The sequence below is a fragment of the Orbicella faveolata genome, unplaced genomic scaffold (assembly GCF_042242905.1).
Source record: "Orbicella faveolata isolate gen_17 unplaced genomic scaffold, um_ofav_v1 contig_46, whole genome shotgun sequence".
NCBI classification, from domain to species: domain Eukaryota; kingdom Metazoa; phylum Cnidaria; class Anthozoa; order Scleractinia; family Merulinidae; genus Orbicella; species Orbicella faveolata.
Genome location: NW_028301576.1, coordinates 24,334,637 through 24,361,833, shown reverse-complemented (window position 1 = coordinate 24,361,833; position 27,197 = coordinate 24,334,637). Strand labels below are relative to the sequence as shown.

At 37.7% G+C, this 27,197-nt stretch overlaps 2 protein-coding genes across 2 annotated transcripts; one reads left to right on the top strand and one right to left on the bottom strand.

The window, feature by feature from the left end:
• Positions 1-82: 82 nt before the first annotated feature.
• LOC110058114 (dihydropyrimidinase-like) lies at positions 83-26,655 on the bottom strand. The gene is made up of 19 exons (XM_089277331.1): positions 26,251-26,655; positions 23,138-23,232; positions 16,822-16,895; positions 16,066-16,176; positions 15,464-15,541; positions 14,336-14,422; positions 13,608-13,669; positions 12,820-12,900; positions 11,790-11,903; positions 7,485-7,647; positions 7,262-7,331; positions 7,007-7,107; positions 5,031-5,071; positions 4,797-4,880; positions 4,268-4,354; positions 3,565-3,657; positions 3,125-3,211; positions 2,683-2,854; positions 83-1,148 (listed from the first exon to the last, which is right to left on the bottom strand). Exons 1-19 carry the CDS (start codon positions 26,263-26,265, stop codon positions 1,060-1,062), a joined length of 1,704 nt encoding a protein of 567 aa, XP_089133457.1. The 5' UTR covers positions 26,266-26,655; the 3' UTR covers positions 83-1,059.
• LOC149099038 (uncharacterized) lies at positions 17,543-18,883 on the top strand. Its single transcript, XM_089277332.1, has one exon. The coding sequence runs from the start codon at positions 17,614-17,616 to the stop codon at positions 18,556-18,558; it is 945 nt and encodes a 314-aa protein (XP_089133458.1). The 5' UTR covers positions 17,543-17,613; the 3' UTR covers positions 18,559-18,883.
• Positions 26,656-27,197: the final 542 nt, after the last annotated feature.

The following is a 27,197-nucleotide window of genomic DNA, read 5'->3' as shown; positions in this document are numbered from 1 at the left end:
ACGCAGGCTAGGTGTTCCTTAATACTTAGGTCAGAGGTATAAATACCGCCACGTGCTTTTGAAAGAGAACAAGCCGACAATGTTGTTTCCAACAATTTAAATTAAATTTATTGCACTAGAAGTTCCAACAAAGATATCGCAGCATATTAAAACTGCAAATAAACTTCTAAAATTGTTAAAACAAGACTTGCACAGGCAGCTTGAGTTGAAATTCCCAAAAACATAGCTGCCCCAAAATGGGAAACAGTATTCCTAAAAATACTTTTCATAAAATCAGTATTCATAAAAATCCTTTTCAAACTACTGTTGTTGTTGTTTGTATTAGAGAATATCCAAGCTATTTCCGTAGAGCTCGCCGTATGTTGCAGATTGTGGCGTAACATTTATAATTACCGCAAAAAAATTAAGAACAAAGCAAAATAATTGTAATCCAAAAACAGAATGGCCTTCAGTTATTAACCATTTTACGTGTTAATCTAAAAACCTAAACAGCAATATTTGTCCAGATTCCTGCGAAATGTAGCAATGCTTAGTAATTGTGTTTTCCTGAAGTCTTCCTTAACATAAGAAATGCGACACGCTAAAGAGCACTACAGTGTCACGTAAAAGACACGACAAAATCCCTGGGATCTCTTCAAAAAATATAGAGATTCACTGTAGACTAATTGCTCCCTTCTCCCCCCACCCCCAACACACACACACACACACACGTGCAAAGCTCTTCTCCTTGCGATAAATAGGTCCTCAAATCAGTTTGCAAAGCACACAGAAGAGGATCGCTCTTCAACGGGTCGGTTCATTGACAATCAAAACCAGCATCCTTTACTTTCACAGGTAAACAAGACCATTTAATTTCGCTGGACTACAACCAAAACTAAATCTTCCCTCGAGAACGCAGTATTTTTCAAGTTCAGGCGACAACCAAGAAAGAAGAGCTTCGTCAAAAGTATCGACTCGTTACTTAGTAAATACGTTGCAGCTACCGACAAAAATAAGGTGGCTGCAAATTTCAAATTAATAACTTTACTGCTAGTTGATGTGGTCGAGTGTCGAGCGCCTTCAGCTGAGTGAAAGCGAGGAGCCACCTCCAGGCGGCTTACAAACACGAGTGGAAGATCGTCCAGGTACATCATCGTCCTCTTGTTTACCTAAAAAATAAAATGAAAGAAACGCAAACATATCGAAAGTTATACTCGTTTAAACATATTTCTGTAGTACTCAAGAGTGTCAAATGGCGCACGTTTGGTCACTTTCCGTAAAGACTGAGCACTAGTGGCATTTTCCTCGAGCGTTTCCGGTTCCGGTCCCACCACTCAGATTGCGTTGCGCAATGCAGTTTTCGAGATTTCAGGCACTAGACAGTGTGAGCTGTTTACACGCAGATCCTAGAATTATCGAATATTCGTCTCGAATACCACGGCAGAAAGAAGAGAAAATGAGCCCTATAGAATATTTAATACTATGACACCTGTAGGACAACAAATAAATCGTACTTCTGTCTGGACAAAGCAAAACATACGCCTTCATAGACTAGCAGAAACACCTCTTGACCGATCGTAAACATGTCTGCTCAGTGGGGTGTCAACACATTGCATAACCATTAGAATATAAACCTTAATTTCCCCGTTGTAAAGTGTTGTCTGCCAAGTAGTGTAGTGGTATCGTGGTATCCTCACCGTGCGATTTTAAAACGTGCACTGTTTTTTCTAGTTTTTTCTTTCCTTTTTTTTTTTTTTACAAATGCTGTGACTTAGAGGAAACGGTTAGCAATTTTTGCAGGCAAGTTCACGCGATTTTTGTTCTAAACCCTTGAAAAACATTTTTGTTTAGGGGTAAAGTATTCTTTCCAAAATAACATTTTCTCGACAGTCAACTCAACACAGCAATAAACAGAGCCGAAATGGTGACAGGCAAAAACTGCATAAAAATGCTGTAAAGGAATGAATTGGGCGGAAACAAAATTAAGAAAGAGAACATTTAAGGATGTAATAAATGGCTGACCACTGCTTTCCAGGAACAATGACAGTTTGTTTTCTGTTTTGCCCTGATTGACCTTCAAATTTATGTATCTTCAACATTTTTCGGATTTTCTTGTTAAAGTAGTCATCATTTTGGTTTAAACCTTTCAATTCCAATGCGTGATAAACATTTTTGCCTGCGAGTATCATAAAATTGCCAATTGGAATAATGATAAGAGTTCAAAAAAAAAAAAAAAAAGATCAACTATTGTACGAAAGTGTTTCGATTAAGAACCAAATACTCATAACATTCATTGCAATAAACATATGACATTCGGTTAAGAGTTTTGATATTTCAATCTTGACGGCGCAGAGGTAATAATGTGGCAGACAACACGTTACACAGAGAAAGCGCACGTCAAGCCGTCAAAAGCTGAATTTTATTTCTTTATCATTTTGTATTTTCCCCCATGCACAGTTACGTTTGCTGTCATCATTTAGATTGTCACGTAACGCTTCCAACAGCAAGCAGAAGCATCGCGTGACACCGCACAACGACGGCTGCGAGAGAGACTTCCCTCAACCCTTCACCACTAGTGACACACAAAATAAAACAAATCAACATTTCCAAGCAGCATTGTCTAATAAAGTGACATTTTCAAGATCATGATGTCGGAGCCAGTTTCCAGGCCTGTGCACTGAGGGGGCCTTGGTATTCACTCACCAGAGAGCTCAAAGCCGGACCTGTGAAGGTCCCTCGTGGCACCACTTTTCTTATGTTCCTGGAACTTCTGTTTGCGTTGTGACGGGGACACAATGGCTGGGGGCTCTGAAGAGGGTAAGGTGATAACGGGACCGTTGTATGGTTCCCTCTCAACTTTGACAAGCTTACGTGTCTGAAATAGAGACATTGATTTGAATTGGCGATTATATTTTTAACATGTGATACAACATTTTCTGTACTCAAACATAAAGATATCCACAGTTTACAAACCAGAAATTCCGGCAATATAAAAAAATCCGGGGAACTCTTCCTAATGCGTGAGAACAACAAAAACGAAACTAAAAAGACCAAAACAACAACAGCAACAACAAAAGACGAAGAAAACAACAACCAAACAACTACACTGAAATGTGAAAACACAAAAGGCTACCGTTCATCTCACCTGATCTCGTTTTAGGACCCGGCCATACAAGTACGTGGGGTAGGGTGGGGTGGGTATAAACCGTCCTGATCCACGAACCACATTGAGCTGTAGAAAGAGAATAAAAATCAGACGATACAGGTATGAAACGAAGATTGAAGAGGGGGGGGGGGGGGGGGGGAGATGCAGTGAGAGCGAGAGAGGGAGGAACAGAAAGAAAAGGCAGGAAATAGGAAGAAAATAGATAAAGAGCCAACGAATAAGGAAGGGGGGTGGAGAAGAATTGAGAGAGGGGAGGGGAAGGAAATGAAGGAGATAGGAAGAGACGATATAAAGAATCAATGAAAATGACCAATCAAAACAACAAATGAAAAAAAAAAAAAAAATACATGTAGAGCCAAGGTTTATTCTTGAGGACTCGCTGCATTGACGTTTACTCTGTTATGAAGACCTATACTTACCTCTCCACGTTCATAAACTACTTTCCCCTGACATATGGTGACCTCTGTTACCCCGTGGCACTCCATTCCCTCAAAGATGTTGAAATCTACCGCCTGGACGTGCAATAAAAGACGTGTATAACGTTAGTTAAGCTGGTACCAGTGACAGTGTTGAGAGCAAATGAGATGTTCACTGTAAATGTGATTTCTGGGTCTACTGTAGCTGAAGATACCAGCATTTTCAGTTCAAAACTACACGTTCGTTTGTAGCTTACAGAACGGGGCCGGGTTGTTCAAAGCCCGATTAAACTAGCAATAGTTTATATTCCAGCTTTTTAACTTTTCGGTGAGGTGTTCTGTTAATATTGTTTGCCCTTCGCTTTACAGTTTGGCTAATCTCAAACTACAAAAAACATAAGCAGTTCAAAACACTTTTATACAAGAAAAATACTTTGACTTTTAATCTTGGGTAAGCGTCAACCAGCTTTAGAACAACCTGGCCCAAGCGAATAACGTTCTGGTATTGTCTCCAGCAAATACCATACAATTATTCTCCAAACATCCAAGTTGGACAATTATTCACTTTTCGAAAAAAAAAAAAAAATGTTACCAGATAGATTTCTCCATAAATCTATCTACTTCTTGAAAATCACCGTAAGGTAGCTTACATGTAAATACTAGGTTAATGTGAAAGTGGTGCTAAATGTACCGTTGTATTACTTACCTGATGATGGGTCTTGGCAGATATCACCCGAGTGGCTTCAGGGTCCCAAACGATCACATCTGCATCAGACCCTACTGCAATACGGCCCTTGTAGGAGTGAACAGTTGATAAGAAATTATGAGATATGTAATGATAACATAGCTTTAACAATGAGATAATTCACAGATTTGGTGGTACACAGACAAGACAATTTGTCCTAGTTCATGGTTTTCTCATTTCTGCCCAATGTTATTGCTGGTGAAAAATTAACTATATTGATCACAGTTGAGATGTCAAAGTTAAAACGAAATTATTTTCAAAAAGCTCTAGTTCAGTAATTTGCATATCCCAGTCCCTAATGTTTCCCAGACCAGCATTGTTCGTTGACTTAAAGGCAGAACTGCATTCGTTAGTAAAATTAATTACCAATTGCCTTAAATAGATGCCATTTGTACTGGCAATCTCTACTTAAATTTGTCTCAGACTGGCAAGAAAAACGGCTACAGAACCTACAGCTGTACACTGCAGCAGGTGACCTTTTCGTCATTACCTTCCGTGGATAGATGTTGAATACTTTGGCAGCTGTAGTGCTGGTCACTGCAACAAAACGACATGGATCCATCTTCCCAGATGCCTAACAAAAAGGAAAGACAAGTTTTCCAAAGTTACTACACACGTACATGTTGATACAAAAGAGACAATCACCATAAAACATCAATTTTAAGCAATCCAAACCAAAGCAAAGTTGAACAGCACTATCCAGCTACAGTAGTAGCACACTCACCACGCCTTTTTCCCAAATAACAGACATTCTATCTTCCACACCTATAGATGAAAAGAAAAATGTGCATAAATTATTTTAGAATATAATACAATATGCATAAATGATCTAATAATAGTAAAAACAACTTGTAATAACCAAAGGTTAGGAAGAGCGGGCGAGGACGATGCATTTTTGGCTATTTGGGTAATGAAAGATCTGGGGGCCCATATATTTGTCCATGTGGACACCCCCCGCCCCCCAATGCCCCACCGCCTTTCTTCCTCTATTTTGACACTTACAATAGAGTGATGTTACTAAACCTGTGAAACAGTTACCATCACTAGATCATTCCACGAGACACTAGTTCCATTGTTTTACTTAGTTTTAGTAATATGCTGTAATTGTTGCTGTCTCACGGTGCAAATAAAATCACTCTAGGTTATAAAATATGCGTATTGATTGAGTCAAAATGATTGATGTAACGCAACAATGATTTATTTAAAATCATAAAATGCAAAACTTAAAGATGTCATTTAAATGAATTCTCGGTTTTCACCAGTCATGTGATCAAAAACTAAAAATCGTAACCATTCAATATATAAATTCAAGAATCTGGGATATGATAGATGATTGCTATATCAACCTCGCCATGAATCAGGTTTCTGCTGTTTTTCGTTCACCCGTTATTAGCAGAAGTGTGTCACCCAAATTTATAGAGCTTTGTATGGAGACGCCATATACTTGTGCCCTTCGGAGGGGCATAAACATGGCGGCCGTAAAATAAAAAAAACATCTGTCGTTGAGTTTTGCTATTGGAACGAAAGTTTTACTCTAGAACTCCGATACATTGAAATAAATGCTTCTTCTAGTGGAAACACCGTTTATTTAGCAAAAACTAAAGCGATAACTCATCTTTTGACCTACGCGACAGCCTTTCGGGCCGCCATTTTCATGTCACTTAACGCAAAAGCTCTGTCGAGCTAAAACATTGTCAAACGTCACGTTCCTGTAGGGTCTTTTATCTGATGAAACTAAAACCTCAGAAGGAAAGATAATTTCTAATTTTGGAATATGACTACGTCACATGAAAACCAAGAATGAAATCAAACAAACAACAGCGACGCTCCACGCTTGAAGTAAAGGACGAACAGATACGACTCTCGCTCGACGCTTGAGGTCAAGGACGAATAGACGAACAACACTCTCGCTACTCGCTTGAGGCGGAATGACGCCGGGAAATGGCATCCAACGCAACATGAACGGAAACGTCGCACCTAGATTAACACGCTCGATTTGGATTGGTCGGCGCTGCTGCTATGCGTGAGCTTGATGTGATCCAAGGTCTGATTACACGTGATGCGCGTGAGAAAATAGCGTTCTTTGCACTACACAACTGCCGCGCATGCGTTTGTAAAAGCAACGTTGAGATTAGGATTGCGGGCGACAAGAGGAGCCCGCAATAACAATAATAATGATAATGATAATAATAGTAATAATAAAACATGCATAAACTGTCATATCATAATTCTTAAACATGCATAAATTATCTTATAATTGATGGTGTACAGAAGCTTTAAGCCCTTTGATTTGTTTTTCTTACAATTTAGTCATAATTATTGCAAGTGTAAGGATTTGGAGAATGACTTCAATCGAAAAGCAATTATTATATCAAATATGCACAGAAAGCCATATCGGAATTTCAAAAATCAGCGCAGTGTGCCAGCGTTTTTATCCCTAATTTATTCTCTTCTTTTACAAATAACAAAAGAAGAGAGCAAAATAGTTTGGGATAAAAAGTATGCATGCCACAGTAAATCTTGAAACTCCCATTTGGCTCAGTGACATCAGTGAAGACAGTTATTAGCATTCTACTTTCCTTCTTGAAATTCAACTAGACTTTTGAAGGATTCTGGTAAAGAATGTAAGTTACACTGTAACAGACTATTTTATACATGTATATACAAGTACAGTGCAGCTTACACACGTGTTCCTATTACCATTCACTCCATTTGGTATCTTCCTGAAATCATTTTTGCCAAGAGCCTTCTGATCTGCATTAAAGGTGCAATTATCTGTTCCTGTCAGCTGAAGACCATCACTATGGAAAACAAAACAACTATCATTTAACAGTCATACACCACATACTAACACCATCTGTACATGTGGGTCAATTAACCACACTACAGTGACGATGTACACTACAATAGAGTTTAAATTACATAATGGTTACAAAAGGTTTATAACTGACTTACTTGGCAAGAAGATCCATGAGGTACCCAGGGGTGGTGGGGTCAGGTCTTAAAGGTGGTCCCATAACATGCCCTGTACACAACAAGACCATAACAGTTTTAAAAAATGCATTGTAAAATGGTGTCTCTTCAAAATCCAAGGATATATTAATGGTCCATATACCATGTACATGCTATAATGTAAACAAGAGAGGCACAATTCGCTGTGAATTAAAAATTTAAATACCCGCAGCATGTCTCCAACACTTGTTCCAATAACTTGTTCCATCAGTTCCTAAACTAGCAGCAATTGGCTCCCCCACAACAACAACACCCCGTCGTCGAGCATCACAAATAGCCTCAGCTGAACTCTTGCTCATGACGTGAACAATATAAAGGGGACAGTTTATCTGCAAGTAAAAAAAGAGGAAAATGAAGCTTCAATAACAAAAAAAAAAAAGCCAAGTGAGACATGACAACCCTAAAGTTTACTACATGCATCATAAATGTTTGGAATGACTAGTTTTCCAAATATTTCAAGCTTTGGCAGCCCTAATTTCATCACACTTTCCACTTCTGTCAGTCTCACTGTACCACATGTATCAACTATTTTGACTACTGGTAAAATTACATACAGCTGTAACAGCAGGGCAGGAAAAAAAATTGAAATCCACTTCCCCAGTGGACCAGTAAATTTCAGTTTACATGCACACTTGCCCCCACTTAAATATTGTTTGCCACCGTAGCGGCCAATATCAAATCAGAGGACAAACGCAAACAAAGTATGCTTGGATTCCTAACTACACTGTGATCTATGCTTTCAACCTAATGGTTAACTAATCTTGCAGTCTTACGTTTTGACATAGCTTCTGACTGGAAATTATCATTTATCAAGCTAACATTTTCATTCAGACTCACAAGACTACCGAGGCTAATTTCACTTGCCCACTGGGCCACTGAACTTCTATTTTCACTTGCACAAGAGTAAAATTTACTTGCCCTGGGCAATCAGACCAGGATTTTTTCGTGCCCCGAACAGGTTAATCAAAGGGCCTGTTTCTGCCAGAATTTTATAGCATGCAACAGAGAACGTATTTGTGGCCATAGTCAGAAAATAATAATACAAATAACTAAAAATCACTTCCAGTTATGTGTAGATTATCTGCAAAAACAGAACATTTGGCAGCTTTTCCTTGTACGCTGAGTACACAATTAGCCACAAAAGAAGTTTAGACGCTAAATTAGAAAACAGATGCTTCATGATACGTGTATTTGAGGTGGCTCCCTATAGTTTTATGATTGCATGCATAGGTTGAAAGCTCAAGTAATCTGCGTGCGCTCAAAGGAAAACATCAGTCTTTTTTCATTTTTATGATGTCAACAGGAGCACAACAAGCAAAACTGACAGTAAATTTTCTCACATTTCCTACGGTGAATTTTTTTCAAATTTGGCTCAGTTGTAACCAGATACAATTCCTATAAAAATACCCTATTTTTGTAAAAATCTGTCAGAGCTAATCTAATACATTTAGAAGAATCACAAATTACAGAATATTGGAAAAACCGTCTGAGCAACCCTGACTTTTTACCCAGGCAGTGAGGCATGGGTTTAAATTTCGGTTCCGTTTTTGTTTTTTTCCACGTTCAGTAACAAATCGCCGTCTGGTCTCTAAAGCACATGTGTCACCTGTGCATGCGTACAGCACATGGAATTTACAGAAGTTGTCGTCGTGAAAAGTTAGCACGCATTCCATGATTTCTAGCTCGCGCTGGGGCTATATGGCATAGGGGTGCGTCCCCTGGGTGGCAGATAGGGGAGCCCTGACTTTGGGGGGTTGCACCTGAATAATATGGAATAGGGTGCCGTGGACCGACATAGCCTAGGAGAAGGACAACTCTGATCCCAAAACCCGGGTAGATGGAGCTCGATAGCCTTGGTAGGCAGTCCGTCTAGGAGAAGGAAAACTCTGATTCTAAACCACAGGTGGATGGAGCTCGTTAGCCTTGGTCGGCAATCCATCTACGAGAAGGAAAACTCAGAAACCAAACCAACTGGCCCTCCAGGTTTGGGGGTTGGGCGCTGGGCTAACAACTCAGCCCTGGAAAAAAACAGACCTGTTACAGACACCGCAACAACAAATCCAGAAAACAACTTGGCTTCAGGAGAGACCCCTCCAGTAGAGCCTATGATGCGGGCTGGTGAAAGGCTTTGGGAAGCCAGTACGCAGACAACTCTTCTGACAGCCAAAAGCAAGACCAGAATAGGGACCTGGAACATCCAAACCCTATATGAGGCAGGGAAATCTGCACAAGTGAGCAGGGAAATGCATTGCTACAACCTCAAGATGCTAGGGCTGTGTGAAACACGCTGACATCACCAAGCAAGCCCTCGACTGGAATCCACAAGGAAAGCGAAAAGTAGGAAGACTGAAACAGACTTGGCGCAAGAGCACTGACGCAGAGGTGAAGGCCATCGGAACGACATGGGCACAGCTGGGGAGGACCTCACGGAGCCAAGTGTGTTGGAGATGTGTTGTTGCGGCCCTATGTTCCTCAGGGAATCAAAAGGCTTATGCAAGCAAGCCATGATTTCTAGGGTGATGAAATCACATACAAACGAACACACTGTTCGAGGCAGACCAACACTAAAGGACGTTAAACGTTTTCGGAACGGGTCGGTCTGCAAGCCTTACGAGAGATCAATTTATGAGCGAAACATTTTGAGTGAATTTATCAAGAATCATGTTATACCAAAGGAGCCATCAACCGGGGCTATCAACTCTTCAACTTGATAAAAAGCATCTTCAGAAGCGTCAATGTATTTTTACACGTGATCGTGAACCAAGCAGAATCCCAGCACGAACTCAAGAACGTCTGAGTAACAAGAGCAGAAAGGTTAGAGAATTTGTTTATCAATGTATCTCTTCCAGTACACCTAAGTAAAACGCTCTGAAAAACTTCGTAAAGTATAATAAAGATAAATCTTGAACTAAACGATATTCTCTCGTTATTTTCTTGTAACAGAGTCATGTGTCTTTACAAGAGTGAAACTCATGTAACGAATTTACTGTAAGCAGAAAGAAACTAATGTATGTTGACCTCAGCAAAACAATTCTTCGCTTGCACTGTCACGCAATCCTGACGCAAGAAAAAATTCATTCGAAAACCATTTAGCAGATAAAATCACGAAATTGTGATGTTATAGGAGGTTAATAAAGATGACACTCCTCTAATTTTTAAGTCTGTGCGTTTTCCCAAGCTCAGATATTCATCGAAACATTTTGCACAAATTTACAGAGACCAGTATGGAGCCACCATGTTGGTGTATCTCCGCGGTATGCCAACACTGCAGCCGGAAAATAGTGTAAACGTCTGGAACTTACTTTGGCTATCTAGGTGACTGATTATCTGTACTGAACAAACACGCATTTACATACTTAACAGGCTAAAAATCACAAGATAAGTATATGATTTCGACACCGTGTTCGTAGGTCTATGTCACGCACCGCCATAACTATGAAATTCAAAAATTTTTTGTCTTGCTTGCTGGAGAAACGCAAATAACAATGACAAAGGCTAAGGAAAATAGACTGAAATGTTTACAGGCTGGTATAAAGACCTTGACTCATTTCACACCCTAAAGCTACACGTATAAGTAATGAGCTATTAATCGATTCCAAGAAATGCAATCAAAAGCAGAATAGCTTAAGCACATCAATTCGATGGAATTTTGTTCAACTTCAAATGCAGAACATTTAGCTCAATTACAATATAGCTGGTGCTTCTCAGTATAACGACTGCCTGGGTACACACAGCGAAGCGTCTAGTTATCAGTTCAAAATGTCAGGCAATATCATTTCCATGACGTGGCAAAGTATGAAGAAAATTCACCGAAGGAAAGTATAAATATTAAGGAGTTTAGGCCAAAATGAGGAATATATCTGCATGTATCTGTCATTAGATGAGATGTTGCCATGGTAATGCCCTTAATCCAAAAATTGACAACCAAAAAATAAGCCTTATTCTAACAGTACCCATACTGGCAAATCTCTACAGGGAAAATTTTAGGAGGGACTAATTTAGTTTCCTTTTCTAATTTGCACTCCATAGGGAGGGTGTTAGTAAATACTCTAGGGAGCCACCTTAACTAGCCTCTTCTATTTTAAATGCATCTGGTAATGATTATTGTGTACACTTAATTCAATGTCAGGCATGACTTGTGTGTTCAGTGCTAGAGATTAAAAAACAATAACATTGTTTGGAGGGAGGGTGGAGCTAGTTTACCCAAGGACAGTTGAGTTGCCTTCAGTTGATACATTTGGTTCTCAATAATGCCAGGGTACTAGCTTTTGTTGACTTGTGAGACAGCTTGTTGACTACAAATTCGTTAAAAAAATTGAGCTAGTACATACCATGTAATACATGTAGTTAAAACAAGGGCACATACATGTAAAAAAGAAATTGGTTAACTTAGAATGGAGAAGAACCTGTTCAAAAGAAATGGCTATGGCTTCCAGCCAATACCAAATCAATGTGTAATCACCCAACTCACCTGGTTGGCTATCATGATAGCTCTCACACAAGCTTCTGTTTCCACTTCCTCTGTGCGACACATTTCATGTCCTTCAGGACCAGTGATTCCAAGAGCAATCATCTTCTTTGCATTCTGCAAGAGAGACGTGTTGCACACTGTAATTGAGATGTCGGGGTATAGAGTTCTTCAGATTGCCACTGGTCAATGTGTCTTGCCAGACTAAGCTAATCCTAAATTTCACACAAAATTCTACATCATTCTACATCTACATTTGTTAAATTGGTAAAATGATTAAGACACTGCACCAACTATGTTGTCTCACAAGTGCCCATCACTTCTGCTTGGTTAGTGATCAAGACAATGGGTGACTTTAAACTAGTCGTCTAGCGGAATGGATCTAGTCCGCTACTCTTCATCCACCCCTAGCAATGCAAAGTGATGTTACCAAGAGATTTGAAGGGGATCAACATCGGAGCAGAGTTACATGTAATTCATCGGTGCAATGTACAGTACATGTATATTTGTAGAAGGGATTTCAAAAATGTATATTAATAAAAGTGGAACATGTATCTTAGGTCAATTCCAAACTTTGTGCTACTGCCGTGCCAAACTAAATTCAAGAATTACATTTGACTTACATGTACACATGGCAGCAGCATGATGTTTGAAACCACTCAGTTCAGCAGGCTGAATTAAGTTTGGCACAACTACTTAGTACGGCAGGCCTTGCCATTCTGCACAGCAGTAGCATGAATTTGGCTTCAAAAAGCGTGCTCTTGCTGTGCCGAACTGAATTCACAGCTTGCTGCATCAGCTGCTGTTGCTTTTTAGCATTTGACATGGTCTTCAGCAAAGCAAATATCTTTATATTGTCGGCATGACTGAATTAAATTAAATGTTTGAAACCACTCCCATTCTTTTGTCACGCCACTGCCAGGCCAAATTGATTTGAGTTTGGCATGGCACCAGTGCGACATTTGGACTACATGTACATGTATGCCTAATAGGTCTTAAATGTACAGTATTTAATATATGAACAGTACTTCACCTCTGCTATGAGAGTTCCATTTTCAGCATGAACTTGTGCAATAGCTCCAATTTCCTTACATTTGCTGTAACAGTGGAACATCTGCCCCAAACAAGGAAAATACTCATGAGTGCAGACTCATGTAACAGGATACAAGCTACATGTACACATACGGGATAGAGATGAACACGTGTTTTGTGATGTAGAAATGATATAAAGGAAGATGAACCATGGATTTCAGAGAAAAAGGTAAAAGGTAAAGTCTGCATACAAGCCAAGTGGCCAATCAGGCTGGAGCTCATCCCGGTTTCTGTAGCATGAAGCGACTAGGAGTATTTCTACTCCCCCCTGGATGGGATGCCAGTCCATCGCAGGGTTACTCCCAGCATTAAATTCACCGGTACCCATTTATACACCTCGGTGGAGAGAGGCACCGTGAGAGTTAAGTGTCTTGCCCAAGAACACAACACAATGTCCCTGGCCAGGGCTTGAACCCGGACCGCTCGCTTCAGGGTGAAGCACACTAACCATGAGGCCACCGGACCTCCCACAGAATAGCAGCTCTTAAATTTTGCTTGCCCTGGGCAAATCTAAGTTTACTTAGATTTACTTTACTAAAGTTACTTGCCCAGCAGGAAAATCTACAAGTCCCAGACAACCGGACGACACTATTTTTTAAGTCCATACAATGTAATTATCAAGGAGGAGTGGTGATAGAAAGGTGGGTGCTTTCATTGAATAATCATTATGGTAAAATGCTTACTGAAGCACACATGTACTTTGTACACAGATAGATGTGTTCAGGTTACCTCTTCATCTTCTAGCATCATAACATCTTTATAAGCCATGAAGGTTTTAAAGGAATTCACACCTGAAAAATAAGCAAATAAATACACAGTCATGTGAGAGAGTTAATTACTAAGCCTGTATGAAATTGTCCAGATTCACATATTATAACTATTTTTTATTTCCATACACTGAGGTTTCAAATAACTACATGTATGTACACCAACAATAAGACATAAAAATAATTAATAGAATGAAAAACTGACTTGAGAGCTGAATGAACTTAATAAAACGTCTACAATGGGGGATTTCTAAAGAGATGCATACAATGTTAGGAACAATGTGAAAATGAAAAACAAAAATGCATATTTGTATACCTAATTAATTTTGGTACAGCTGTACTTCAGAATGTTAATAAATTACTGTCACTTAAGATGGCAAAAAATCCTAAGTTTGGAGACAAAATATAACCCTTTATAAGAAAACCCTAATATTTCTCTCTGAGGCATGTCATCTTACTGATTAAAATAATGATCAGAACCTGCAAAGAAAGTGGGAAATCATTGTACTTGTTGTAAAATCGCCATGCTTCCCATTGAAAGTCTCCCATACAGGGGCAGCAAGGTTTCAAAAGGATACGGCAGTGCTAAATAGTGGAGGGTGCAGTTTACGCCTTTTACATAGTATGCATGTACAAATGCATACATTGTACATGTATTTAGCAGAAGAAAGATGACGATCAGACAAATACCTTTCTCTTTGACAAGAGTCTCCATCTCCTCGCCAACCTCATCGTTCCACCAAGTGACAGCAACATGGAATGCATAATCACAACAAACTGCAATGAACATGGCAAATTACTACAGCACATAATACCGCTGTATAATTATGTCTACTAACCCAAAAATGCATTTTTTGGACATTTTGGAGATTTTCAGCCGGGATATGAGCCAAATTAGCTCCAATCTACTCAAAAAGGCATTTGCAACATTACAATTAAAATTAATGACCTTTCTTTCCACTAACATTGCCTTTTACGACATTTTTGCTCGGGCATGCACAGAAATAAAAATTCAAGTGTGTTTTTGGAGGAGAAAGTGACCTACATCTTTAGGCTTTTCGGTTTTTTAATTTATTTTTTTTTTTACTTTTTTCGCCTTTCCTTTTTCTCAATTTCTTATCTTTTTGCTGCACTGATTGACCTTCTCCTGAGCTTGCTTCCAGTTAAAACATTTCTGAAACAGCATCATCGAGACGGGCAACTTTTGCCATGGTGTAGTTGCAGGAAATTTTGCTCTGAGTTTTCACCCCAATTGCTGGACATTTTTGTGCGTAATTTTTATTTCATGCTCCAGTGAGCACATCACCCTGATGTGGGTATAATTGGAAGATCTTTCCTCCTGCAGAACCTGAGTATAGATGATGCCAATTTTGCACAAAGGTGATGACATCAGAAGCAGAACAAAGGCCAATGCTCATCACAGCTGGTTTCGGATGACACAGGCATCAATGGGTTAAAAACTGGATCATTGGATAATGTACTTTCAGAGGCCTTCATGATATACATGTACAGCCTCTATGAGCAATTACATGTAAACCATGTGCTCAACAAATATGGATTCTCTGTGTCCGCCAACAAATACAAAGTTCTAAGGACATGATGTACTGCCCATGTGAACTGGGAGACTGGTCACGTGAAAATAATTAAACTTTCCATTTACATGGATACCCGTGGGGGTTTCATTACAGACAGCATGTGTACAAAGTTTTGTCTGAAGGACACCCATGAAGGTTTGGAGTTCCCTCAACAGGCAACTGATTTTATTTTATTAAAGTGCACAGATTGAAATTGAACAAAAACATGTCCAAACACTAGTACCTTTCTCATCGGCCCACTTTCTCCACGTTTCATAAGCCTCTAAGAGTGATTCACCCTTTTTGGGGATGACAAAGTCAACTGCATTTGAAAACAGTACAATAATGTTACACGTAGCAGGAAGTTGTTTTTAAATTAGCATGTGTGGTAAGTTACAATGTAAACAAGTGTATATCATGATCCATCCACTATACATGAACATGTACATGTATGTAGACCTCAGAAATGTTTTTTTTTTTTTGCCGACTATTCAGGGACTTTTCACGTGATTACTCCGCAATGTTCAAGGACTTGATTTCCTCAGGTCACATAAAGTTTGCACATACATACATGGTACACGTAATTATTTTATCTAGTTAGAGAGGACCTTTCGAAAAAATTCAAGGAATTCTGTAGAAGCTACATGTAAAAAAAGTTTTAAAAGAAAACCTGCATCTATATTTCTGTTTCATTTTCAAGGCCTTCTATGGCCTCAATTCAAAATAATGTGCCTTTTTAAAGTAAATGAAGTGACTAGAAAGCAATTACTTTTTCCAAACTGGGATGGTACTCTATAAACAAAATAATAACAGTTCCTTTACCATAAAAGATAGCATTTTACTCACTGATCATAGTGGTGCCACCAGCCAGTGCTGCTCTTGTTCCAGTGTAAAAGTCGTCCACAGCGACTGTACCCATGAATGGAAGCTGCATGTGCGTGTGAGTGTCAATTCCACCTGAAAATAAAAACTAAACATGAAATAAAAACAGCAGAACAGTGTACATGTACATCTACCTTGTATTAGTAAAAATGTAGTTATGTTCCACCACAAATACCATTTGCTGATTGGCTAAGCTACTCACTATCTATTCTGCTGTAGATAGTGAGTAGCCTAGCGGTGTGTGCTTGTTAACGAACTGGCAGCTCTTTGCATTTTCAAAGTGGTGTGAAGAGGATTTAGATAAAGTTTTGACTTCTCTGTGTGATTGTTGACTCCGACTGCACCCTCGTCAACTGCAGTATCACATGATCTAAAAATCTCAAGCTCATCATGTAATTGTAACATATTATCATTGCAAAAACTCACCCTCACAAACACAAGACAACATTTCCTTGAAAAATAGTTTCTCCTCGATTAATTAGACGGTAACAGCAATGATAATGCCACCAAACAAAAGACATACATGTAATGAGTAAAACAATGGTTGCAAGCATATGTTATAAATCTTTAAATATGTTTTGTAGCTGTCCTCTGCAAAAACAACAATATGAATTGGCCAAGTTCTGCATAATCTGGGGAACACGAACAATAGTGGCTAGTTTTTTTGTACAGGAAAACACAACAAAAAGTAACAAATTTTCTTTAATGAATCATTATTACCAGGCATAACAAGCTTTTTTTGGGCATCAATCACTTTTGCTCCTCCAGGAACAACAAGGTTTTTACCAACTTCCCTGAAAGGAAAAAAAATTAAAAGTAATCAAAACAAGTAAACACAAATTCATAATACACAAGAACCTTCCAAAGAATCATTCCAGACACACACGTACAAATACAGTGAGCATTTACACTTATCACATTTACACTTATCACATATCAAAATACTCCAAAAACATCCTTGTCAAAAATGAAAATTACTTATTTACAGCTTAATATGTTACAGATGTATACGCATGTACATATCATGTAGCCTCTAACAATATTGCAGGGCTCCAAAAAAAGTGCTGTTCGATCATCTGGGACAGGTAGATTCTCCTTCTGGGCAAGAAACTTTTCACTCTCACTTGCCCAATGGGCAAGGGATCAGGCAAGTTGTCTGCCAATTAAATCATTAAAAGAGCAACCTAAGACTTGCCCAGGGCAAGCTAGAATTAAGGTTTTTTCAAGTCCCGTATTGTATCACATAAATTTTAAACTGTCTAATAATAATAATAAATAATACATAATATTTTAAGAGGAGGCCTCCAATCACCATAAGGTGGTTTTCAGGAGGGTCCTCTGAGAAAATAAATAAATAAATAAATAAATAAATAAATAAATAAAATGAATGTTGAACCTTTAAAATTTATTAAAATCTAAAATACAATAAAAAAAGGGATTGGGCCGAGCATGGGTAGAGTATAGACGTGTTTTTGCTAGCTCCGCTCAAAATTCGTATATGGAGGCCTCTACATGGCAGAAAAAGGAGAAAAGTTCAGACGAAAAACTCATGTAGAGAGAACTGGGCCAACTTGGAGAAGTGTATCCAACTCGTCGGAAGAAGAATCCCTTTCACCGTTGGAGAAGAAAGCCAAAGTCAAGTTGCACATGTCTGACACGGTGCAATCGAGCGAAGAAGACGAAACCGCTGCTGCCGTGGAGTTGGCTAATTCTGTAATGCCGAAGCTAGACCTTGTTCTGCAGAAGTTAGACAACATGGAAAAGAAATTGGACATCCTTGAGGGTTTTGTGAAAGTGGTCGATGGAAAGGTTAACAAGTTACAGGATAAAGCTGAGCAATTTGAAAGCTTCAGCAGGGACACCACAACAAAATTGAAGGTGTTAGATGAAGGAATGTCGTTCGCAAATACAGAGATAGAAAATTTAAAGAAGAAAGTAAAGCTTCTGGAACAAACTATCCAAGAAAATACAGTAAACACCGAAAACAAATTCAAGGGAAAGATCGAGGCCTTAAGAAACGAGAAGTTGTATATGGAGGTGTATCAAAGACGGGAAAACCTTCGCTTCTACGGCATTGCTGAATCTTTCAACCTCTCAGAAGAAAATGTCAAAGAGGTGTTAATTGGCTTTATACAGAAGGAACTTAACATCAGCGAGGCGGATTCTTTTGAGTATCAACGAGTGCACCGCATTGGCAAGCGCGACCCATCGCAAGAAAAACCAAGACCAATAATCGCACGTTTTTTGCGATACTCCGACAGAGAGCGAGTCATGTCAAGTGCAAGAAAGCTGAAAGGAACTGGTTTCGGAATATCGCCAGACCTTCCGAAAGAAATTGTGGACCGCAGAAAGGAATTAATGCCTAAGTTCAAAAAAGCAAAAGAAGACGGAAAATCGGCGTTCTTCAAAAGATCAGAGCCGGACAAACTTTTTATTGAGGGTATACGAATCTTCTAATTTCTTTGGAACATAAACTCTCTATCTAGGTATTCATAACATGTAAGCCTCATTCACACTTGTTCTTAAAAATGGAGCTGCATGCGTGTCATCTAGTTAGCGCAATGCGTGCAAGACCTATTCCATTAGTAGCGCAATTAACAGCTTTTATCGCTGGCTACTGTTTTACATACATGTTCAATTGTAGTTGTAGGTGTTATAAATGTTTTTCTTTTGTTTCTTTTTCCTTTTCAATATTAATTAGTTTTACCTTTTTTTTGTTCAAGAGACATGCAAATTTTTTCATTAGCTCATCTACTAAAGATTACTATCTCATTCTCTGCAACTGCTCGCCTTTTCACTTAAATATGTCCTTAAAAAGTTACAAAACTTAATTTAAATTTTGGTATCCTATCCTTAAATGTTTGGGGGATAAGATCTTTTGATAAACGAAAAGCACTTTTTCATTGGTGTATGAAGGATAAAGCTGATATAATTTTTCTACAAGAGACCTACAGCACACCCGAGGTGGAAAACACCTGGAAATCCCAGTGGAGAGGAGACTTGTTTTTTTGTCATGGTTCTGAACACAGCAGAGGTGTCTTAACACTAGTCAAAGAAGGGCTTGACTGTAAATTTGAGGTATGTAAACAAGATAATCTAGGTCGGTATATCATTCTAAAAGGTCTTGTTCAAGGTCAATCTTTTTTATTTTTGAATATCTATGCGCCAAATAAGACCAACGAACAATGCATCTTTTACGACGAAATACAGAACGAATTCGACAAATTGGAAATTGACACTGATTGCAAAATAATAATAGGTGGTGACTTTAATGTTATCCGCGACCCAGATTTGGATGGATCGGGAGGATCTCCAAAATTGAAAGAATCGTCCAAAAAGATAGAAAATCTATGTTTTTCTCTTGACCTAATAGACATCTGGAGAATCAGAAACCCAAAATTAAAACGTTTCTCCTGGAGACAGAAAACTCCAATGATTCAACGGCGGTTAGATTATTGGTTGATATCAAATAATATACAGGAAGAGGTTGATAAGGTCGATATTATCCCTGCTATTAGATCTGACCATTCCGCCATTACGTTGTACATTAATGGTATAGAGAATTCAACCTATGGACCGTCTTTTTGGAAATTCAATGCAAGTTTGTCAGAAGATAAAGAATATGTAGACCTAATTAGAAACAAAATCGGTGAATGGGTAGACGAAAGTAGAGAAATCGAAGACCCGCGGGTTACCTGGGATTATTTAAAATATAAAATACGCTATGAAACGATTGGTTATAGTAAGAAGAAAGCAAAAGAGAGAAGGTCAGAGCTGGTAAATTTGGAAATTAGATTAAAAGAGTGTCAGCGAAAATGTGACGAACACCCAAGTGCTGAAAATCTCTGCGATTTAGAAGTTCTCAAATCAGAATACGAACGCCATTATGATTATATAACACAAGGAGCAATCATGAGATCTCGGGTGAGTTGGTATGAAGAGGGCGAAAAGAATAGCAAGTATTTTTTAAATTTAGAAAGTGCTAAAAAGAAAAAGACATGTATACGGAAATTATCCGTGGATAATGATTCATATATAACAGACCCAAAAGAAATAATGAAAGAGATTCATGATTTCTATGAAAAACTCTATGATAGAGACTCGTATAATTTAGGTGAGAACTCAATTGATCGTTTCCTTAATGAAGTGGATACTAAAAAATTGTCTGATGAAGAGAAAATGACTTTAGATAAACAACTTACTAGATCCGAACTGTACGAAGCATTGAAGACATTTCCGAAAAACAAAACACCTGGAAGTGACGGTTTAACTGTGGAATTTTACTTGGCGTTCTGGCACGTGGTTGCAAAGTATCTCGAAAAGTCTCTAAACTTCTCTCACCAACACGGGCAACTATCAACTTCGCAAAAGCAGGCAATGATTACCCTATTGGAGAAAAAAGATAAAGATAGACGATTTATAAAGAACTGGCGACCTATCTCACTGATCAACGTAGATGTTAAAATTGCATCCAAAGCGTTTGCTAGAAGGCTGGAGCCAATCCTGCCAGAACTTATTCACCATAATCAAAATGGTTTTATCAAAGGAAGGTCTACATTTGATGCAGTTAGAACAATCGATGATTTACTTGAATTGGCAAAACTCACAAATACAACAGGTATTCTAATGGCAATTGACTTTGAAAAGGCATTTGATTCTCTGGACCATACATATCTATTTAAAGTATTGGAAAAATTCAATTTTGGACCGTATTTTTTACAATGGGTAAAAACATTTTATACAAACAAATCCAGCTGTATCTTAAATAACGGCTTTACTACAGATCTTTTCTGTATCCATCGTGGTGTACGACAAGGTGACCCTCTATCACCTTTATTATTCATCTTAGCTTTGGAAGTTCTCGCATGTCAAATCAGGCAGGATAAAACCATACAAGGAATAATGGTCAAAAACGTGGAGATCAAACTCACGCTTTTTGCAGATGACATGACTTGTTTTCTAAAAGACATAAATGCATATTCGCGACTTTGTACAACTTTAAAGGTTTTTTCATTGCATTCTGGTCTCTGAATTACAACGATAAAACAGAAGTTTTTGGTATCGGCCCACATAAACTAGTACAAAATGACTTTACTCACAAAGTGCGAAAATCAATCAAGATATTAGGTACCGTTTTTGACTATCACAAACCATCACGAGACAAAGCAAACTTCGACTCAATATTCAAATCTATTAAAAAAACGCTGAGTATGTGGAAGTGGAGGGGTCTTACCCTGATTGGTAAGATTCAAATAGTTAAGACCTTCATTATTCCAAAATTTTTGAGTAAAGCGACTGCAATCTCAATATCAAACGATCTTGTCAAGGAGATAAACAGACTGATTTTCGGTTTCATTTGGAAAGGTAACGATAAAATTAAACGGACCGCGCTTATCAATGATATTGAAAATGGAGGACTAAAAATGCTTGATATTGAATCCATGATATCGGCTCAAAGAGTGATGATCTTAAAAAAGTATCTAGGAGAGAGCAACAGCACTTGGAAAACTATTTTAGATGATTTCTTTTTTGGAAATATAGGTGGAAAACTTATCCTGTTCTGTGATTTTGAAACTAGTAAACTACCGGTTCATCTTCCAATATTCTACAAAGAGTGTCTAGAGGCATTTCGTAATTTAAAGAAATCCAAGGTAGCCACCTATGAGGATGTTGTAGACCAAATTATTTGGAATAATAGGAATATTGTGATACACGGAAAATCTCTTTTTGAAAAACATTTGTTTACTAAAGGAATTGTTAAAATTGGTGACTTGTTATCCGATACGGGTAAATTTCTTGAAAGCCCTTAAGTGTTGGAAGCGAATCTATCTCCAATCCAGTACTTCAAATTAATAGGAATTGTAGATGCCATACCAAAAGAATGGAGATTAATTATCAAAGAATCACATATTCAACATCAGCAACTATATCCTCAACAGCATTTGGATACAGTGTATATTTATATCGACGAAACCAAATCGGATCTGTTAAAAGCCTCTTCAAAACTTTTGTATAAAGGATTTAAAACAAAGAAACAAACTCCTCCAACCGCCAAAAGGAAGTTGAAGGACAAATATCCAGAGGTTATAGAAGACTGGAAAAAAATTCATTCTTTACCATTCACTGTCACACTTGAAACAAAAATTAGAGAGTTCCAATATAAATTATTAAACGATATAATTTTCACAAATGAGAGGTTATTCCGTTTTAAAATGACTGAATCACCAATGTGCACCTTTTGTTTGAAAGAGGTCGAGTCCCTCGAACATTTGCTCTTTTATTGTGATACAACAAAAGACTTCTGGCGGGCTTTTTCTTCTTGGCTTTCAAACCAGAATGTATCTTTGGACACTTTGACATTTGAAAATATATTGTTTGGAGTGTTCAACAACAACGAAGACTTTATTATCCTGAATCACTTGATACTGCTAGGAAAGTTTTTTATTTATAAATGTAAATTAAATAAAATTAAACCAACATTAACAATATTTTTAGCAAAAACAAAAACCGTTTATTACATTGAAAAAAAAATAGCTACCAAAAATAACCAACTTTATAAACATTACAAAAAGTGGGAAAAACTAATGCCATCTCTTAATAATAGTTGAGCTTAATTTGTAATTTCTCCTTCTCAGCATGTCACTAACTTACTTTCTTTTTTTTTTTTTTCTGTATTTGGGTAGCTGCACTATTGTAAACAACGCATTGTATATTCTTTAGGTATAATTAGGCTACGATTAGTAATTATAATTTGTTGTATGTAATCTATTGTAGTTATGACGTATTGTAAGTATTGTAACTAGTGTTATGTCTTGTGTTGTATTGTATGTATTATAACCCAAAATGTTGAAAAAAATAAAAATTACAAAAAAAAAAAAAAAAAAAATACAATAAAAAGGACAAGAAACCATGCGGTAAGCTAACTAAGATTAAAAACTAAAACAAGAATTAAAATACTACTAACTAAGGTTAAAAATGGTTTAATAAAAACTGTTTCAGTTTGTATTTAAAAATAGTTTTCGGCATGTCTACTCACTTTATCAGACCACTCTCGATAAAAACATCAGCTTCAATCATATCATCATCATTGACTACAATCCCACCCTTTATAAGGATGCGGTCTTTCTGTGCCTAACAAAAAAGAAAAAAAATTAAAATAATATCATAAATACATGTACAACTGCTTCAACTGTATATACATGTAATATTTGTAAGTAATAATTTTACCAGTGCCAAGTTGTATGATATACCAAGCATTATTTGTAATGTTGCAGTATCTTAGTCCTGTAACAAAGTCATAAAGCATCCCTTAATATATGGCAAAAAAAGATCTTGAGACACAATAAAAACCAAGGTTAAAACTGATCAAAAATTATTCCTTCATAAAATGCTCCAGTAACCTTCATCTGTAAAAATTCTAGTCTTTTTATCATTCTAACTGAAAACGTGAACTAAAGTGACTAAGACAATTCACGAACTTAGAATAACTCTAGTTTTTTTGTACTATTATTGCAAATATGCCTGATTACAGCCATAGCACTTTTTTAAAAAGATTTTATTACATTGTAATTCTGAAGATAGATTTATACATGCAAATGATTAAGAGTACATAATTATGTACAGTATGACAAGATTGTGGAAAAATAGATGTCAAATGAATTGATCTCAAATTGTCCACATTGTTCATACTTGCTCTTTCATGGAATCTTCTCATTAATTTTGTACATGATACTACTGTTTTTAATCCATCAAATATTTTCGCTTGCACACGATTAATCTGAACGCGTCACGTGACTGAATACATGTATGCCCCAGCTAAAACTGGGGAATTTCCAAGTGATATTCCACAATTTTTGTGTTGTGATAAATATTTAAAGGATAGTAAACACAACAGCCTCCATTTGACTTTAAAATATGCTCAGATATTTGTCCTTGGACATTACTGCACCCGTCCCTTGAAGGTCACAGTTTCCCTCGTGCTCCACTCTCAGAAAACTGTTCACTTCTCGGAACAGATAATGTCTGTGGACAAAATATCTGAGTATATTTTCCCACCAAATGGAGGCTATTGTTTATATAAAATCTACAGCTGTATCTGTACATGTACATGTAGCACATGGATTTTCAAAAACACACTAATATTCAGTACAAATGAATGTCACGTGTGTCATTGCAAAAGCCATTACCTCCCTACACTAAAGTCCTCCCTTTGAATAAATCGATCCTTTGAATGCTATATAACATGTGTAACTTTTAATTTATGTAATTGACTTGTCAAGATCAGTGTAAAGTCTGTTAAAACACCTTCAGTCATGTATATTTATTCTTTTGCTAATCCTTATTAAAAGGCTGCATTAGCCTGTATTGTGTAAGTACAGGTGTTCTTTCACTTAAGGGACTATGCAGTCACAATTAACGCTTTTTTGTTGTACAATCTACCCTAATTTACTGGTAGCTGCCAAATAAATTTTAAAACCAAAGCTTGATGTTAACTGTGACAGGTTATAAATTGTCAAGATCAGAGGCAAGTGGAGAAAGAAGAAAGAAGAAAGAGCAGTACATACAGAGAAGGAAGGAAAAACAGAAGGAGACAGACAGAGAGAGGCCAGATGGAAAGAGGGAGGGAAGACATGGGTTATAATTTAATAACAGGAAGAAAGAATAATCCATAATTACATTTAACAAATAGCATGCTGCATGGGTTGAGGGTAAATTTGGCAGTAAAAATAATGCGCAACAGCTGCATGAAAGAGGGATATTCACTTTCATCTGGAGACTACAGATTGCTTTCTGAGCGGTTCAAAGGAAATTTTTGAAAAAAAACAAAACAAAATAGAAATTTATCACTACACCGCACACATATTATACAGTATGACTGTAGTAAGAGAAACCAGGTTGTTTTGAAGGGATCCACAATTTTACATCGTTTTCAAAAAAAATGTGGTTCCATGCTCATCATAATTTGCAACAGGACAGTGACTGTCAACAACAATGTACAGTAACCACTTTGATTTACATGAAACTTGCCTCTCAGCTCAATACTATGTTGACTTTATCTTGATTTTTTTTCTTTTTGTCTTTTCTTGTTAAACTACTACATGTACATGCAGGTGTGCTTGGGCACTGCAAGGGTTTTACCCTGTGATCAAAATTAGTAAGCTACAGTATGTTGATATTTTAGCTTAGATAAATATTATGCATGTACATGTAGTAATCAAAAGAATATGGTCACAAGCAATTAACCTTATCAAAACTGTTAATCAAAATGAATTACAGTGTGACTAACTTATAGATAACTGACGAACGAGCTTGAAAAAGCTTGCTTTGGAGTTTGAACCCAACGTACTTTAGGCTTTCTTTTCAAGATTAGAAGACAGAAAAAAAAATCTTTCAAGCTTAAGCTTAATTAAGCTACATGTAAAGGTTAGACGAAATTTTTCATACTTCGAAAATACAAAATTCGAGGTAAAAAAAAGCTCACATGGAGCTCTTGTTATGTCAGAACATGAATATTTTACGGATTGTCAAGAAATTAGCATGTGACTGAACGTTGAGAGGTCATAAATTATAGATTTGCAGTAAAGCCATTATTTGAATAGAACAATACGCAGCAAAATCTAAATAATTTATAACGTTGAGCGTCTAGCTCTGAAAAGGGTTTTGAGGTGAAAGCCATTTAAACCACATACTGTTCTAAAAGAGGAAGAAATTCCCCTGTTATCTCCGTGGATCTTGAAAGAATTCACCGCCTTGCATCTTAAATCTATACGCATACCGTGTAGGAGTGAAATGCAAAACAACAGACTTATGTAGCAAGTGCAAACGGACGTTGTTGTTTACAAAAGATGTATTAAAAGTTATTGAAGAACACAGACAAGTTATTTTTTATGGCATCATAATTCGAAATCGTACGCTAAACAGTAATTTGCGGTATCACAATTTCCAACAAGACACTTCCGACTTTTAATATACAAATTCGTAGCGAGGGTTCCATTTGCAAACGCGTTGAGGGTTTTTCATTGACAAGCTGTAACACCTTCGATTTGCGTCCTGTAACCTTGATCTCAAGTTAAAGCCTTGGGTTACATTTCCCTAAGGATTTAGCCATATCACCTTAAAGCTCAAAATCCACATACAATATTAACTCACCATTGCTGAAGCCATTTTTGAGCAGCCCTTGCACCTTCTTGTCCGACAACGGTAGACGTGGAGCAGAAAACCGCGCGATTGCGAGACTGAACGCGTGGGATTGTGGGGTCGTCCGGCGGAGCTTGGAGAGAGAGTCTTTCTGCGTCACACAACGCGCGTGACAACTCGAAGCTCGCGCGCGCGTTGTACTGTTCTGAACTTCAGTGACATCATTCGTAAACCGTTTATAACCGTCACATTGAAAATGAAAGGCATCAAAATCAATCAGCAGAGAAGCATAGCCGTATTATATATACTAAACTTTAAAAGGAATCTCTCATATTGCATTTATCAGGAAGGTGTACAGATTCAAGACAAGGAATAGAAAAAAAAAAAAAAAAAAAAAATGAAAAGCCACCCATCGATTTAGGTCTAACAACGATGCAAAGGTAAGATGTAGAATTTTAAATATCAAGGTAGGGCTTAGGGAGTCTCGAAGTCCCGATTCGTTTTCAAAATGTTTTCCGTCCACACGAAAAGGAAAAGCCGGCGTTTTCAAATTTACCGGCGTTGTTTGGCCCTTGGTTGTGTGGACGCGGGTGTGGATGCTGCCTCAAGTATGTTTTCTGATTGGAGAACATGTCACATGTCATGGGTCAAAATTCACTAACTCCCTAGGGCGGAAAAAACTCACTAACTCCTTAGGGAAACAAAAACTTGAACTTTCGACTCGCAAGTGACCAGGTCGTGAAAGTGTGCCAGCCGGCGTCAAGCAAACAATTTTTTGCAATTTGTTCTATTTTTGATTTGGGACGAGTATAACAAAATACCGGCTGAACTGACCCTGACTGACTGGACTGGTATAACAAAACATTGACTGGCCCCACGGGAGACGGTGAGTATATCCGAAAATTGCATCTCATTAACAAATGGAATGTAAATCATGACATCTTACCTGTGGGAGGGGG